Here is a 19092-nt window from a genome sequence, read left to right as displayed (position 1 = left end):
TGTTTGAGCAGGGTGTTTGATTAGGTTGCTCGCAAAGTAAGTGAAACTGAAAGTGAAAAAAAAAAGAAAATGTCTTTCTCTCTCTTGCCTCTTCTTCAGAAATGAATTTGTTCAAAACTGTTCAACTATTGTCTTTCTCTCTGAGTCAACTACTCACCACAGTTTATGTACTGCGGTGCTAGCTAGCTGTAGCTTATGCTTTCAGTACTAGATTAATTATCTGCACCTTTGATTGGGTGGACAACATGTCAGTTCATGCTGCAAAAGCTCTGATAGGTTGGAGGACATCCTCCGGATATTGTCATAATTACTGTGTAAGTCTATGGAAGGGGATGAGAACCATTACCCTCCAAGGTTTGTTTTCTATTGAAGTCAATGTAACCAGATGAGGACAGAAGCTGGTTGTCCTCCGGCTATACCATAGTGCTACCCAACAGAGTGCTGCTGATGCAACTCTAGAACTTCATTGTAAAAGAGTGTGTTTTAATCAATTATTTGGTAACGTGAATATATTTAGTATGGTTTTTATCTAAAATTGATAACTTTTTAAATCTTTTACCATTTTTAATTTTATGAAATTTACTGAGGAGGATGGTCATCCGCTTCCTCTTCTGATGAGCCTCCACTGGTAGACAGCCATTATATCACCTTTGAAATTTATTTTTTCCTTTGAAACTTTTGTGAGTGTAATGTTTACTGTTAATTTTGATTGTTACTTTCACTTTTGTTTATTATCTGACAATGTACACATGTTTCCCATGCCAATAAAGCCCTTTGAATTGAGAGAGAGAAAAAGAAAGAAAGAAAGAGATCGAGAGAGAGAGAGTAGAAGGGGCTTCGTCTTCTCTACTAGGATGACTCCCCTCAGGGAACTTCTGACAGATCCATTAACAGATGTGTGAGATTCTATTAACAGGGCTGGAGAGCAAAGCAGCACTGTGGTGCTCTGCGGTTTGCAGAGAGGGCTGGAGGAGGCAGTGGAGGCCAGTCCCATCATGGTGCTCTGGGACTGCAGGTCTGGGGTGAGCCCAGGTGCCCACCAAACTCAGATGAGATCTTAGCTGCAGACAGAAATATTATATCTATTCATGTGTTACCAGCACTTTTCGCTCAGTCTGTGTCTCTGTATCCACTTCTCACCCTCTCAGTCCCACTCCTTCTTTTACAAGCGAGGGAGGGATGGAGCGAAGGAGTTGTGATTTGAACATTTGGAAGAACAGGCATGTGAAATGACAGACCTTCTGAGAGGCAGACGATGGGGATGAGATTGCAGGAGAAAACTAATAGAAATGATCTGGAAGTTGGGGTAGGGTGGTGTAGCTAGTCGTTGCCAGCATGACTAATGAGTTGACATTTTGCGCCAGCAGTGATTGACTCATTAAAATGGGGAATGTCAATAAAGGGGTTTAATATTCTCTGATTCCAGCTGTACTCTTTGGACCATTGCTGTCAATAGTGTAGTTATGACTATTATTTCTCTTTTTTTAACTGCAGGTTTCTGTAAAATAATTGCCTGTTATGATGTTCATGCACTGAGCAGTCTAGCAGCTGCAGTAACCTGCTAGTAAATCATAGTTTATGAAGGCAATTTGAGCCATGTGTTGTATGTCTAAGAACATGCCCTCTGGGTATTTGCTGGAGTAATGGCCCAGTCTCTGTCTGTGCACTGCATGCCATGCTCAGCTTCTGTGTGTGTGTGTGTGCATGTGTGCGTGTGCTCGTGCGTGCGTGTGTGTACCTGTCTGTATATGTTTTCTTGTTTTTCCATTGTGGTCGTGATGGCAGCAGAAGGCAGATTTCTGCTATGTGTGTTTGTGCCTTTGTGGGAAAGTGCTCTGTCATGGACAGGCTGAAGCTCGTCTGCAACAATATGTTAGATGATTGCATGACAACACACCTACGCCGGCTACTAACAGGGTATCGATCTAACAACATCTTTATCTGGAGCACTCCAATGAATGTTCCAGCCCTCCCACTGACCAGCGCAGGTTAGCGTTTTTCATCATGAATCTTGTTCTGGAGGCATTTCTGCAGAGTGGCAACTAGCTGGCACAGCCACAGAGTCATCAAATCTGATGTTTAACCCTAACCTTAACCACACTGCTAACCCTAACCTTAAATTAAGACTGAAAAGCAAATGTTTGTTTTCTACAATATTGGCAATTTTGAAGCTGGCCTATCTGAGGGGAAATAGCTCAGTCCTGCCTCTAGGACAAGACTCAATGTCACTCCTGCTCCCGCTCCCCCTTCCTGGCGCTCGAAGGCCACCATCATTATGCACACCCGACTTTCCCCGTCACGCGCATCAGCAATTATTGGACTCACCTGGACTCAATCACCTGTGTCATTACCTCCCATATATCTGTCTGTTCCCAAGCTCTGTTCCCAGCTTCAGGATGAATGTTCGTATGTCGTTGTGCTGACGCTATTCCTGTCTTGTTTAATGTCTGTGCTATGTTAAATGTTGACTCCCCGTACCTGCTTCTCATCTCCAGCGTCAGTCCTTACACTCATGACAATAAATGTCAACCTGCCTGACCAGCAGGGAGGGAGGCAGAGAGCAGGAGAGAGAGAGAGAGAGAGAGGGAGTAAGAGGGAGAAAGGGAGGGAGGAAGGGAGGGAGAGAGAGGGAGCAAAGAAGAGCGAGTGTAACTCCTGTAAAGGTGGAGAAAAAAACGTAAAAGGTTGCTTTGAATAAAAGCATCTGCTGAATGGTTCATTATTATTAAAGGTAGACTCAGTGATATGACGTAGATGCAGAAAGTAAACAGCATAGTAGGTTAATTTCCACAACGACTAAGAGCTTTGAAGTGCGAGGCTCAACTTCTCTGCTGTTTTGGTCCCCTGGCTACCACGCTGTAACAGTGTGAAGCGAGACCGTGCACATATACTGTGTCAGATTGACAGAGCAAAGTCTTGCATCTCACTCATCTCAATATCTGCAGTTCTCCTCGTGACAACGTCATTTCACTGAGTCTACCTTTAAGTATTAACGGTGTGAAGACATACGCAATCAATACATCTTATTTTTGTATTTTGTATTAATTAGAACATTTTTCTATAATTTTACTTTGACTTTTAAAATGTGGAGTAGGTTTGGTAGATCGGTAGGGGAAAAATGAAATGTAATCCCTTTTCAGATAACATTTTAGGACAACAAAATGTGAAGACTGCAAGGGGTGTGTAGACTTTCACTAGGCACTGTATTTACAGGGGAAAGTGAGGAGAAAGTGATTTGGGAGAGAGTGGGAAAGAGAGGAGAGATATATAAAAAATATCAGACTGTATATAATTATATGAATAAGGGCTGGGGGGTCTGAGTGAGAGGGTAGAGGAAGTCATTGTGATGTGTTTCGAGGGGCAGCATACATTCTCCTTATTGATTTCCTCGCTCTACTTCCTCCATGACTTTTACACTTCAGTACTTCTTAACTTTTCAGCCAGGAGCTCACTTTTTAGGTTCTAGTATGTTAGGAAAGGAAGAGAGACGAGAGAACTGATGCAGAACTGTTGTTGATACAATAAACCCAGCTGACCCCTTAGCTGGAGTAAAACCCTGTCCCTGAGGGAATAAAGAAAGTTGTATCGAATTGAACACCCACATAGCAAAAACAACAACCAGGGGCCATAGGGACATATTGTTCCTGGCTTCATCTGCTCTCTGCATAAACATCAGGTCAGGTCAAGCCTCCCTCACCAGCAAAGAGAGGTACAGAGGGAAGGAGAGATGGAGAGAAAGAGGAAATGCACTACATCACAAAAGTATGTGGACACCTGCTGGTCGAACATCTCATTCCAAAATCATGGGTATTAATGGAGTTGATCTCCCCCTTTTTTGCTATAACAGCCTCCACTGTTGAGGGAAGGATTTCCACTGGATGTTGAAATATTGCTACGGGGACTTGCTTTCGTACGAACCAGAAATAATGCAACAATATGTCTGTGAAACTCTATATTCACAGTATTATGAATGAATTGTGTTTTTTTGGTAGTGTGACTGATTTTACTAATTGCATTAGTACTGTACAAAGTTAGAGGCACGCTATGCCCTGTGCCCCGGGAAAGATGCCGCCCTGGGCGGCTGCCCATGTCACCTATACCTAAATCCGCCACTGGCGGCGAGTTTTACACCACTCCAGCCAACGCTTGGCATTGCGCATGGTGATCTTAGACTTTTGTGCGCCTGCTTGGCCATGAAACCCATTTTATGAAGGTCTCGACGAACAGTTCTTGTGCTGACATTGCTTCCAGACCAGTGGGGGATGCTGAGGGGAGGACGGCTCATAATAATTGCCAGAACGGAAATCATGTGTTTGATGTATTTGATCCCATTCCACTTATTCTGCTCCAGCCAATTCCACAAGCCTCTCCTCCCCAATTAAGGTGCCACCAACCTCCTGTGTTCCAGAGGCAGTTTGGAATTTTGTGGTGTTGCAACCGAGGACAGACAAAAAAAAATTCAGCACTTGGCTGTCACGTTCTGTGAGCTTCTGTGGCCTACCACTTGCGGCTGAGCCATTGTTGCTCCTTGACGTTTCCACTCACCATAACAGCACTTACAGCTCTAGCAGGGCAGACATTTGACAAACTGACTTGTTGGAGAGGTGGCATCCTATGATGGTGCCACATTGAAAGTCACTGAGCTCTTCAGTAAGGGCATTCTACTGCAAATATTTGTCTATGGAGATTGCATGGCTGTGTGCTCGATTTTATACACCTGTCAGCAACGGTGGGGCTGAAATAGCAGAATCCACTAATTTGAAGGGGTTGTTCACATACTTTTGTATATCAAGTGTGATTAGAATTCTCATAGATCTCCTGGCTCTAAAGGTTAGGGGCCACCTCACCAGGGTACCCTCCAGTCGCCCTGCAACCAGTCAGAGAGCAGTGAGGTGAGCACCGTGCTCAGTTTGCGTGGCCGAGCCATTGTTCTACAAGAAGGAGAAATAAATGGATTCATTTTGCACTCGTTGGGGTGTGAAGTTGCAGATTCACCAGAATTACCTCACCCTTGACTGTGTTCCAGCAACACTGTCAAACATTTCTCTGCTTGTCGGAAAAAACGCTCAATCTTTCTTTTTGGAATTAATGGGTGAATTCCACAGAGCTTTGCCTCACTACAACACCTTCTTGCCTTACACAGTGGAGCTATCAGAAAAATTAAATTAGATGAGAGATACTGTTTTAACTAGAAGAGAAGAGTGGCTGGGTATTTATTTGGACTCCCTTGTCAGTGGGGCTGCAGGTTGAATCTCAGACAGATTTTCTCCTGCTCTCTGATTCCCTACTGAGACACCAGATGTTCTCTCTTTCAGTCCTCCTTGAGAATGTACAGTTGAAGACGTAAGTTTACATACACTTAGTTTGCAGTCATTAAAACTCGTTTTTCAACCACTCTACAAATTTCTTGTTAACAAACTATAGTTTTGGCAAGTCGGTTAGGACGTCTACTTTGTGCATGACACAAGTAATTTTTCCAACAATTGTTTACAGACAGATTATAATTCACTGTATCACAATTCCAGTGGGTCAGAACTTTACATACACTAAGTTGACTGTGCCTTTAAACAGCTTGGAAAATTCCAGAAAATTATGTCATGGCTTTAGAAGCTTCTGATATGCTAATTGACATCATTTGAGTCAATTGGAGGTGTACCTGTGGATGTATTTCAAGGCCTACCTTCAAACGCAGTGGCTCTTTGCTTGACATCATGGGAAAATCAAAAGAAATCAGCCAAGACTTCAGGAAGGAGAAATTTCCAAACGCCTGAAGGTACCACGTTCATCTGTACAAACAATAGTATGCAAGTATAAACACCATGGGACCACGCAGCCGTCATTGCGCTCAAGAAGGAGACACGTTTCCTGGAGATAAGCGTACTTTGGTGCGAAAAGTACAAATCAATCCCAGAACAACAGCAAAGGACCTTATGAAGATGCTGGAGGAAACAGGTACAAAAGTATCTATATCCACATAACCTGAACCGCTCAGCAAGGAAGAAGCCACTGCTCCAAACCCACCATAAAAAAAGCCAGACTACGGTTTGCAACTGCACATGGGGACAAATATCGTACTATTTGGAGAAATGTCCTCTGGTCTTATGAAACAAAAATAGAACTGTTTGGCCATAATGATCATCGTTATGTTTGGAGGAAAAAGGGGGATGCTTGCAAGCCGAAGAACACCATCCCAACTGTGAAGCACAGGGGTGGCAGCGTCATGTTGTGTTGGTGCTTTGCTGCAGGAGGGACTGGTGCACTTCACAAAATTAATGGCATCATGAGGGAGGAAAATGATGTGGATATATTGAAGCAACATCTCAAGACATCAGTCAGGAAGTTAAAGCTTGGTCACAAATGGGTCTTCCAAATGGACAATGACCCCAAGCATACTTCCAAAGTTGTGGCAAAATGGCTTAATCTTTCTAGCGCAGGCTCGACAAGGTTCCGCTGAAAAGGCAGTGCGCGAAATTCAAAAATATTTTGTATAAATATGTAACTTTCACACATTAACAAGTCCAATACAGCAAATGAAAGATAAACATCTTGTTAATCTACCCATCATGTCCGATTCCAGTCAAAGATTGGTGTCACAAAAAGCAGAAATATAGATTAAATTAATCCCTAACCTTTGATGATCTTCATCAGATGACACTCATAGGACATCATGTTACACAATACATGTATGTTTTGTTCAATAATGTGCATATTTATATCCAAAAATCTCAGTTTCCATTGGCGCCTTACGTGCAGTAATATTTTGATTCCAATACATCCGGTGATTTTGCAGAAATACTCATAATAAACATTGATAAAAGATACAAGTGTTATTCACAGAATTAAAGACAGACTTCTCCTTAATGCAACCGCTGTGTCAGATTTTTAAAAAACTCAACAAAGTCAAGGTATTGGAGTGACCATAACAAAGCCCTGACCTCAATCCCATAGAAAATGTGTGGGCAGAACTGAAAAAGCGTGTGCGAGCAAGGAGGCCTACAAACCTGACTCAGTTACACCAGCTCTGTCAGGAGGAATGGGCCAACATTCACCCAACTTATTGTGGGAAGCTTGTGGAAGGCAACCCAAAATGTTTGACCCAAATTAATCAATTTAAAGGCAATGCTACCAAATAACAATTTAGTGTATGCAAACTTTTGACCCACTGGGAATGTGATGAAAGAAATTAAAGCTGAAATAAATCATTCTCTACTATTATTCTGACATTTGACATTCTTAAAATAAAGTGGTGATCCTAACTGACCTAAGACCGGGATTAAATGTCAGGAATTGTGTAAAACTTGAGTTTAAATGTATTTGGTGGCAAAGGTGTATGTAAACTTCCAACTTCAACTGTATATACCCTTGTTTGTACTGTATATTCTTTTGCGACTCTGAATTTCCAAAGATTTGGCCTGAATCCTATCTGCGCATCCAATATTGGGCAACATAATGGCTTCACTCCCAAAACCCCCTACCACTATTTGAGATATTAAAAGCTACCAAAACGCGCATGTTTATGAGAATGCTCTACTTAAGGGCTTAGTCCGAGGTGATTTGCAATCTCAGTGCTGCTATTTAATGTGCCGCCAACGTCTGTCCTGCATGTTGTTGAATGGCTGTTTTCACTGCTCTTTATTTAAATGTTAAACACTCTCCTGGTGGGCTGCACTTGTCATTTAGAGTGATGAATACATTATCAAAGCCCTGCGCCGGCCGCCAACCGCCACCGTGCCTCATATCAGCAGCTCTTTATGTATGCATGAGGGAGCAGAGCACTGTTTGTTTTGAACACTGACATACGGTGAGGCGACCTCAATACAGACGCTATTTAGAGGGAGGGCCCGCTCAGAATGCTGCACCACTCGCCCACCCAGGGATATTATCCACACATATTTCGGCAGGGTGATGCCTCGGTATTCATCAGAGCAAACTGGCTTCCATTCTAGTGTAATTGAAAATCTAAGACGGAGCAGCGAGCATGGTGTCCATGTGTTTTGTCTCTCAGCTCTAGTGCACAGCTCCATAGAGGCCTGATAAGCTTCAATGACTGCTCATTGGCTGAACAGAGGACCTGTCAATCATCTGCTGCACTGTCTGTACTCTTTAACTCAAAGAACAACAATTCCATCCCCCTTCTTCACTTGGAAAGAAAAGCAGTGCTCTGTCCCTCCACTTACTGTAGGCCTCTACTATCCTTACAGTACTTCAGATTACGACTGCTCTGCTTGTCCTGCTTCATTGCTATGCTAAATGCTGAGATGAGACTTTTGTCCCTGTAATGGCCTGAGTAATTCCCAGCGCTCAGAACTGTTCTGATAGAGTGATTTAGAGCTAAATCTGCTCCACACCTCCAGGTAGTCAGTCTGTGGTGAATCAGGCAGAGGGAGATATTGAGATGGATTAACGTTAACTAGCGGATTACATGGAGATGGGCTCCGTGGGGATAGCATCGTGACTCATCATGTCAGCCCACTGCACTGCATCTGGGGCTTCATTCTAGATCAGTCACCACTGACAATGCATTAGTCTGACAGATTACAGATCTACATTCTATAGATCTGTGTCTGGCTGGGCTTTTACTGCTTAATGTAGAACTCACTGAGGGCTGTGATTCAATTATTGACGAATCAATGCCCAGCTAATTTGGGATTTGGGACTGACTGTGCTCTTAACAGATTGAAGCATTCTGAATAGGTTAGATCAGCTCCAGGCTAGCTGACTGGATGCACAATTAAGGGTGTTTAAAAGGCTTCAGCTTCCCCTCAATAACGAACACCAAAATACTCTGTCTCAGGTCCTTCCAGCAGCCAGATCTGCAGAGCACAGGCTCCCATCCAAAAGAGAGAGATGGAAGGATGAGCCAGGTTACCTCCTCCCTCTGAGTGTACTGAGTGCTGCTTTTGATTGCATCCTGTGTGTTTCAGTCAGAGCTGTCCCTTTATGAAGAGGAGAGCTGCGGGTGAAGAGGTTAACTACGTAGCAGACATGTGTTTCTACACAGCCAATCAATTATGACCCAGGGCTTCAAAGCGGGCCGCACAGGGGAGGGGAGAGGGAAGAGGAGCCGGCGTCCGGCCCCGGATAATGGCGCTGTAATGGGATATGGTCGGGGAAGCGGAGGAGATCACAGCCTGCCGTTGCCTCGCCTTCTGTTTTCTCCTGTCTCGCCTCTCTGTCTCATTAACCTTGACGCTCTCTCACCCTCTTTCTCCCTCCCACTCTCTCTCCTGCTTTCTGACCAAACAAGTTGTTTTCATCCTCGCCAGAGCGAGAGAGAGCCCTTAGAGAAGAAAAGCAGTCGTCCTTCAGATGTTCCCATGTCTGTGATTAAAGGACACTTTTAAATTGGCAAGAGAGAAAAGTTTGCCTTGTTTGTTGTTACAAATCTGTCTACACTCTTAGAAAAAAAGGTGCTATCTAGAACCTTTAACGTTTCATCGGCTGTCCCCAGAGGAGAACACTTCGAAGAAATCTTTTTGGTTCCAGGTAGAACCCTACTGTCACGTTCGTCATAAAGCGGAGACCAAGACGCAGCGTGGTAAGCGAACAACTACACATAGACAATAACCCACAAAACCAAACTGGAAAATGGCAACCTAAATAGGATCCCCAATCAGAGACAACGATAAACAGCTGCCTCTGATTGGGAACCAATTCAGGCCACCATAGACCTACATTTACCTAGACAAACCAAAACCCCATAGATATACAAAAACCCCTAGACACGACAAAAACACACATACCACCCTCGTCACACCCTGACCAAACCAAAATAATAAAGAAAACAAAGATAACTAAGGTCAGGGCGTGACACCTACTGGGTTTGATGTAGACCCTTTCCCCAGAAAGTTCTACATGGGACCCAAAAGAGTTCAACCTGAAACCAATTTGGACAGCCAAATAACACTTTTGGAACCCTTTTTTTCTAAGAGTGTGGTGTCCATGGTGAAAGTAGTTTGCCATGGTGAAGATGTGACTATAGTCATTGAACGGAGGCTGTGTGTATAAACTGTATGTTGTAGTGTAGTATAGTATAGATTTTCCTCTTGTGGGACAATAATACGAGATTCTGATAAGTTGTAGTGTGCTGTACTGTTGATCCCTAGGTGTTTCACTGAGCTTTTGAACCACTTTTTTTTTATGTAATTGAAATTGTATGAGACACTACAGAAATACAAGTGTAGCACCTTACAGATGCATCACCTGTCACTGTGAGGAGAAAAAGGCCTTAATTGTGTCATTTTTGCCTTTGGTTATAAGGTCATTTCAAAGACAGCACAAAGCTGTGGCATCGCCGTGGGCGTTAGTGATGAAAGCTGCCAGCCAGGGTGTTGGTAAAGTGGGGTGACTGACTCATCCTCCTAGTTTGTCTCTCATTAGATGGAAATGGGAGACCAATCAGCTGCTTTGGTCTTAGAGGGAGGCATGGCCAATAGGCCGGCAGGCTACAGTTTAATGGTTTGTCTCTGCCATGGTAGGTTCCAACAAGCCCCCTAGTTAGAAAGACCACTGATATTAACGACGGATCAGTTTCCTGCTATGTTGAAATCACCAGAGATACACTGTGTTGAACACGTTATGTATGGTGACCTTAACATACCCCTTGAACTATGAGATATCCATTTAAGTGATAATGCCAGAGTAGCCGGTGTTTGGAGGATATATTCATCTCGGGCCAACAAACCGTGCCAATATATCCTCCAAACACTGGCTTCGGGCCAGTAACAGGTTACCAATATATTCAAACAATGATTGACATATTTTCATTAAAAATGTTATTTTGATTAATTTATTCATACTATTTCATCCTTCCACAAGATACGGTCCTGACACAAATCTAGGGTTGCTACCTAAGCCGGCTGGTCGTTCGTTCTATCGGTTCGGTTGCCAGAGACGCGACCCAGTCATTCAGTCTTTTTGTTCTGTATCTATGGACACGACACAGTCGTTCGTTCTAAATGTTCCATTGCCATACTGTTCCCTTGCTTGCTAGTTAGCCAACAATGGCTAACTTACAGTCATTTCAAACAGTGAGACCAGAATAACAACAGTAGCTACATTTTAATTTGTTTAAGCTGTTTTATTGTGACATTTATTTGGACATGTCCATAACAATGAGCTAATGAGGTGCGATTTCGCTTGGCATAGAAAATGTGCTTTCTCGTCAGGACATTGTTGTTCAGAGGAGCTAGTCAACAACACAGCTAACACAATTACTTCAAGCTGAAGTTGGAAAGACTGAAAACTAGCTGCACTTCATTTCGTTTGGCCTTTTTTCAATTTACATTTCTTTGTATATCTCCATAAAAATGATGCCAGGTGATTCATGATTTCGACTGGCTGAGAAAAGCTGCCTGTCTGTCTCCTCCTGACACGTTCATTACTATGGGACAGCTGGATATCTAATTTGAATATTGAAACAATGTTGCGATTGTCAGAGAGACAGACAGCAAGGTTTATACAAATCTCCGCTGTTGAAAACTAAATGTTAGTCTAAAATAAATGTGAGATAATATCTAGATGCTTTTTATAGTGGAGATCAAGTTTATACATTGCCTGGCTGGGCTGATGAGGCAGTGGATTACGCAGTCAGATGGAACAGAGTAAATAGGCATGGATGGCCTCTGTCCTTTCTCCTTGGCTCGTAATTATAATTGATTCATATTAAAAGATCACATACATGTTTGTAATTAAGGCACATTAAAGTTCACATATTCAAAAAGGCATTTTTGCATACAATAATTATAATAATGATGATTTCTTCGAACGGCCCTCCTGTGAAGTAGGAACTAGCGCCAAATGCCTGTGATCCTGTAACCAGTCACAAATTAGGTATCCATTGCTTAAATTGTATTTACAGTAAGTACTGTGGCTCATGCCATTGTACCATGTTATAGTAACGCCATGATGGCTGAGCTTGCTTGAAGCCGAGTGAATAGTATGCTTTTGCTTTTGTTTTTTAGTCTTGCCAGTAGCCTTTCCAGTAGCTTAATAGAATGAAATGACAACCAAAAGTCGCTTTTGAAACTAATTTGTCAAACTAGCAGTGCACCTGTCCTCCTCAGTTGTCTCCCTGAAGTCATCCTTCTTAATAACACCCTCCCATTGCTAAATTGGCTGTGGCTGGGCTTATTTACAGCAATGATCAGCCAATCAGATTAGCATGAAGCTATAGTCTTTCACATCATCCACTAGAGAGAGAGTACGAAAGAGAGAGAGAGAGAGAGGGGTGTGTGTGATTTAGTGAGTGAAGGGCCTTATCTAGGGAGACTAAACAAGACCACTCTATGCAGCGCATTCTCTACCTTCTGGCTGTGTGAAGAGGGGATATAATGGTGTATAAGTACCCTTTTTGCATGTGTTATCATTCTCAAAATAGATTGTTAAATTGCCTCTCATCCACTTCTCTCTCATTTTGTGTTTTCATTCTCCTTTTACCTGCGTGCGTATCCACCTGACATGTTCCACTCACACCTCTCTCTCAGGGTGTATAGTGCATTTGGAAAGTATTCAGACCCCTTGATTTTTCCACATTCTGTTACCTTACAGCCTTATTCTAAAATTGATCATAAAAAACATCTTCAATCTACACACAATACCCCATAATGACAAAGCAAAAACTGTTTTTTAGAAATGTTTGCATATGATATCATATTTACATAAGTATTCAGACCCTTTACTTTGTTAAAGCACCTTCGGAAGCGATTACAGCCTCGAGTATCTCCCATTCTTCTCTGCAGATCCTCATAAGTTCTGTCAGGTTGGATGGGGAGCGTTGCTGCACAGCTATTTTCAGGTCTCTCCAGAGATAATAGATCGGATTCAAGTCCGGTCTCTGGCTGGGCCACTCTAGGACATTCAAAGACTTGTCCCGAAGCCTCTTCTTGGCTCTGTGCTTAGATTTGTTGTCCTGATGTAAGGTGAACCTTCACCCCAGTCTGAGGTCCTGAGCGCTCCAGAGCAGTGTTTTCATCAAGGATCTCTGTACTTTTCTCCGTTCATCTTTCCCTCGATCTTGTCTAGTCTTCCAGTCTCTGCCACTGAAATTCATCCCCACAGCATGATGCTGCCACCACCATGCTTCACTGTAGGGATGGTGCCAGGTTTCCTCCAGACGTGATGCTTGGCATTCAGACCAAAGAGTTCAATCTCCGTTTCATCAGACCAGAGAATCTTGTTTCTCATGGTCTGAGAGTCTTTAGGTGCCTTTTGGCAACTCCAAGCGGGCTGCCATCAGGTTCTTGCTCACCTCCCTGACCAAGGCCCTTCACCCCCGATTGCTCAGTTTGTCCGGGCAGCCAACTCTAGGAAGTGTCTTGGTGGTTTCAAACTTCTTCCATTTAAGAATGATGGAGGCCACTGTGTTCTTGGGGACCTTCAATGCTGCAGAATTGTTTTGATACCCTTCCCCAGATCTGTGCCTCGACACAATCCTGTTTCACGGCTCTATGGACAATTCCTTTGACCTCATGGCTTGGTTTTTGCTCTGACATGCACTGTCAACAGTGGGACCTTATATAGACAGGTGTGTGCCTTTCCAAATCCTGTCCAATCAATTGAATTTACCACAGGTGGACTCCAATCAATTTGTAGGTCCATCTCAAGGATGATCAATGGAAACAGGATGCACCTGAGCTCAATTTCGAGGCTCATAGCAAAGGGTCTGTATACTTATGTAAAAAAGCAATTTCTCTTTTTTCATTTCATAAATTTGCCAACATTTCTAAAAACCTGTTTTTTCTTTGTCACCGTGGGAAATTGTGTGATGAGCAAAAATAATAATTTCCTCTATTTTAGAATAAGGCATAACAAAATGTGGAACAAGTCAAGGGGTCTGAATAGTTTCCAAATGTATTGCACCTCTCCATTCTCAAATATACCCTTCTTGCTCCTGACATCCTACTCCTTCATGCCTTTGCTTATTCTTTTCTTCCTCTGCCACCTCTCTTCTCCTTCTCTCCTCTCCCCTCCTCTTTTCTAATAATCTCTATTCCCCCTTTGCTTTGCATCTGTGAATTTGTTTCCCTGGCTGCATGGGAGAGTGTGATATGTTGTGACATTTTCTGGCAATGCTATTTCTCATCCACCTTGTGATTATTTTTCTTTCGGTTTTCTCCATCAGCTGCTTTAGTAGAAAATAATCACAATAATAATCACAATAATAAGCATTTCCAGCCAAGGCCCCCCCCACCCGTGGCTGGTATTTTAAATAATTCCTACAGTTACTGGGTGTTATAATGAAAAGAAGCAGCAGCTAGCCAGGTAAGACTGCTGCGAGGTCTTAATGTCCACAAACATTCAGCTCCCAGTGGAATGTGAGTAGGGCCCTATTGTCCACAGACAGGCCTATGTGTTTGGAGAGGTTATTAAGAAGAGAGCAAAATCATATGTTGCTCTTAGTAGCCCACAACAGTAACCCTCTCACATAATAAATAAAACTCCTTTGACTGAGCACTGGAATATTCCAATTTCATTTGAACCAATGTGAAGTTGTTTTTCTTACCAATCTTAAGTACGTACTGCTCCACAAAGCCTGTTTCCCAGATTAAATGGGCAGCAGAACTAGATTATAGATCGTATGCCCATCACATTGTGCGCCAGGGAGAAGCTCCACTAACTCCATTTCAAACTGCTGCTGGTCTCAACACAGCCCTGTCCCTCATTTCCTTCCCAGAGATGGGAAAGAGAGAAACAAAGAAGTGTGTTAGCCTCCAGACAAGGTCTGGGGAAGAGAAAGAAGAAGGGAGCATCTCTCCTCACAGCCTGCAGCAGAGGATTAGCTTCCCATCCCAGCTCCACAAGTCAACCAATCCCCATCTCACCAGCTCCCCGTCTACTTCTCATCTCTGGGCTGCTACAGGAGAATAGCAGAGCTGCAAGGCCAGGGGCGTACAGACAGGGCACTGACAATAGACCAGATAACTGAACTGACTGGGTCCACTCACATCCCAGAACAGATTATTCATGATGGCTGCCCCCCCCCCCCCCCCTCTATCTCGTTCTCACTTTCTCTCTCTCGTTCTCGCTTTGCCTGTCTCAAAAGGAACCTTTCTGGTTATTGCATATCGTAACAAAGTGCTATTTAAAGTGATGCATATCAATTACACAACAGCACTCAGACTTGTAGAGTATCACAGGTCAATATTAATTTCTGAAAATACAATAATTGTATTGCATTGCTAGAAAAAACACTTAAGGATAACCACTTGGCCCTATATTGCACAGTATAATATTTAATGGTAAATTATACAGGGAAATTATACAAGTTGCTATGAAGTATTAGCAGTATCCTTAGGCAAGTACTGCATAGAAACTTTTGGCTGGTTTGATGTACAATCTCTGTATAATGATGTGGCATAATGAAGATTGATCCGTCTGAGTCGTTGTTTGGTGGAAGTAAAAAGATGACGATCAGTCAGTAGAAAGTAAACACCCAATGTCAATGGTTACAAAGATGAATTTAAACTCTCAGTCAACTTTTACTGCCAACAATATTGTGTGTCGCCTATATGGGGGGGAAATAGGTTTTATTGTTACTCTGTTGTAGCATTAATTCCTTTAATGTAATGCTGAAGTGTGACCAAATTGCCTATTAATGAATGCGAGATAAGCTTGAATGCAAACAAACTGTACACTGGGTAATGATTTAATGCCTCTCAACACACATATGAGTTTAACTTAATCTATGTGACATAGCAGAGTGAAGTAGAGGACAAAAGATGAGCTCAGTTTGTGCTGAGACATGTTGATGTGGATGTGATGATAATGAAGATGACGAGGAGGAGGGAAAGAGGGAGAGAGAGTGATTATATGAGGGAATATGCATTTTAGATGCCAACAGAAGACAAACGGCTTCATTAAACTCTAGCCAAGCACAGCGTCTGCTTGTCTCACTATAAATGGGCAGAATTTACATGTTTCATGCGACATCTGTTTTTGCTGGGACACATGGGGAGAAGAAAACTCAGTCTCTATAGTGTTGATGTGTTGAAATAAATACAGATAATCACAGGCCCTTGTCCCCAACAACCTCCATCTTCATCAAAACAAAAAAATTCTAATCGCACCCTTTAAATCAAAATCAAGGGGCTGCTACAGCAGCGTGCCGTATCTGTTACTGAAACGTAACTCTTTAAGGCCCTAAGCTGAACTCTGTTAGATGAACCACACCCAAATGCTTACAAGTAATCTATGAAAGTAATCATCCATGAAAGTGATCTCTTTCTCCTGATCTAACTCTAACACCCACCTGCTATAAACACATTAGCAATGAGGAAAAAGTTCGACAAATGACCAAAGATCTTTCCCCTTTAGAGCACAAATCATAATTCATTTCCACGTTTGTTCCATCTGTATGCTCATGTTTGTTTAGTTCAGATTGAGCAGCTGTTGTGCCTGATTGTGTCTCATCAGCAGTGCATCTCCAGATCCAGGAGCCTTTTCTTTGTCCCAGTGTGAGCTATAGCAACTGTTTTCCTGTCATCACAACACAACACTGCTCTGTTGGCTTTAAGCTGGGTACCGGTACTTCAGTTCTCCACCCGTAATGCTCTTGTTCGTGTTGTGACAGATGGTAAAGAGTGTGTTTTCTGGTGTTAAAATGATATTGTCCTTGAATATGGGATTGTTGTTGAATTGATTGTTGATGTGCAGACAGAGCTATATATCCATTCTCAATCCCATAACAAGGTTTTGTCTGGAAGTGTTTTGTTTCCATTTGATACCACACATTGATGTTGTGTATGGGTTTGTGTGTCTCCAGTCTGAGGTGATAGGTCTAGATCTGCTGGGATTTTTATAGCAAAAGGAACTTTATAGGTTGATTTTGTTTTTCGGTTTACGGAGAGTCATAAGGATTATCTCTCTCCGTTTTAATCTTTCAATAGAGGAAAATGCCCCCACTCAAAGCGCCACCTCCCTAATAACACAGCAATGAAAATTAAACCGGCTCTCGTTTGAACAGTTTGACATTTATGACACATGCATCTTGACACGTTCACCTCCCCTCCACTCAAACTCTTCCAGGTTCCTGGAAAGCGCATTGTGGTGAGATGATTCTCTAATTGCTGATTTTGCCATGTGTGGGTAATTGCCAGTGACCTCCAGGGCTATTTTGAATGAAGCTGCTTTTCAATCCCCTCTAATCTCTAAGCAACAGAAAGCTTGCACCCCAAATGACACCCTATTCCCTATATAGAGCCCTAGTACAACAGCAGACAAAATACCACACAGCCATGCCTGACTCATACAGCACAGCCATGCCTGACTCATACAGCACAGCCATGCCTGAATCATACAGCACAGCCATGCCTGAATCATACAGCATAGCCATGCCTGAATCATACAGCACAGCCATGCCTGAATCATACAGCACAGCCATACCTGGCTCATACAGCACAGCCATGCCTGAATCATACCACACAGCCATGCCTGAATCATACAGCACAGCCATGCCTGGCTCATACAGCACAGCCATGCCTGGCTCATACAGCACAGCCATGGCTGAATCATACAGCACAGCCATGCCTGAATCATACAGCACAGCCATGCCTGGCTCATACAGAACAGCCATGCCTGACTCATACAGCACAGCCATGCCTGGCTCATACAGCACAGCCATGCCTGGCTCATACAGCACAGCCATGCCTGACTCATACAGCACAGCCATGCCTGACTCATACAGCACAGCCATGCCTGAATCATACAGCACAGCCATGCCTGGCTCATACAGCACAGCCATGCCTGACTCATACAGCACAGCCATGCCTCCCTCGTACAGCACAGCCTTGCCTGACTCATACAGCACAGCCATGCCTGACTCATACAGCACAGCCATGCCTGACTCATACAGCACAGCCATGTCTGAATCATACAGCACAGCCATGCCTGAATCATACAGCACAGCAATGCCTGGCTCATACAGCACAGCCATGCCTGACTCATACAGCACAGCCATGCCTGAATCATACAGCACAGCCATGCCTGACTCATACAGCACAGCCATGCCTGAATCATACAGCACAGCCATGCCTGACTCATACAGCACAGCCATGCCTCCCTCATACAGCACAGCCATGCCTGAATCGTACAGCACAGCCATGCCTGAATCATACAGCACAGCCATGCCTGAATCATACAGCACAGCCATGCCTCCCTCATACAGCACAGCCATGCCTGAATCAAACCGCACACAGTGTCTCTCTGCGTCATTCAATAAAGAGTAATCTCATCTACACAACACAGGGACCTGCTCTGCCAAGCCACATCTCTCTCAACCATGATCCAAGTGATTCATGTTCCTTTGATCTGGAAATGACACACAGTTTGTTTTGTACAGTTCTCTATTAAGTTGATTGAAGCTCAGAGTCAAAGGAAAGAGAGAAGTTTATCACATAGCTAGTATCTGGAGACCTTGGAGCCGCCTGAATCAACCCTGTATTGAAGTGGAAAGAAACTGATACTTGGTAAATCTGAAATGGAAATGTCCCAAGCCATCAGAGAAATGTGTATAGCTACAGTACTCACAACAGTGCCTCGTGTTTGTAACAGAGCTGTGTTGTTGATGTTTTTCTAACAGGTGTGTATTGTGTCCTACTCACAGGTAGTCGCCCAGCCTCTGGTACTGGCACTCTGGTCATCCACCTAGAGGACTACAATGACAATGCTCCCTACGTTCACCCATCTGTGGTACGGGTGTGTGAAGACACCAAGGACAGTGTGGTGATCGTGGGGGGGCGGGACAGGGACATCCACCCCAACGCTGGGCCCTTTAAGATCGAGCTGGGGAAGCAGCCAGGGCTGGAGAAGACGTGGAAGGTCTCCAGGGTCAACAGTGAGTTCAGACTGTAACCTACAGCACACCCCCTAGACTGATACAGGCACTCACAGTACATTTTAGCAGGACAAGCCCATGTTTTGTGATGGGTAAAGTGGGGAATTATAGGGCTATTTCATACGGTCTCCTCTCCCATATCAAGTGAGAAGACTTGTCATTAGAAACATGGGGGTGGGGGGGTTGGGGGGGGGTCTGCCATACATCCGTTGAATGTGCTTCTTCGGTTATTTCTGTGTGTGTGTGTCTCTGGGGACAGG

The 19092-nt window shown here is 43.5% G+C and overlaps 1 protein-coding gene across 1 annotated transcript in view; it reads left to right on the top strand.

The window, feature by feature from the left end:
- Positions 1–19092, top strand: part of cdh13 (cadherin 13, H-cadherin (heart)) — a 518891-nt gene that overhangs the window by 483332 nt on the left and 16467 nt on the right. Inside the window, exon 12 of the mRNA XM_036954055.2 lies at positions 18602–18832. Within this exon, the coding sequence (XP_036809950.1) occupies positions 18602–18832 (231 nt within the window). The remainder of the gene's footprint in view (positions 1–18601; positions 18833–19092) is intronic.

The sequence above is a fragment of the Oncorhynchus mykiss genome, chromosome 2 (assembly GCF_057628025.1).
Source record: "Oncorhynchus mykiss isolate SJ-2025 chromosome 2, ASM5762802v1, whole genome shotgun sequence".
NCBI classification, from domain to species: Eukaryota; Metazoa; Chordata; class Actinopteri; order Salmoniformes; family Salmonidae; genus Oncorhynchus; species Oncorhynchus mykiss.
The sequence above is the reverse complement of the archived record's forward strand: the minus strand, read 5'-3'. Positions and strand labels throughout refer to the sequence as shown.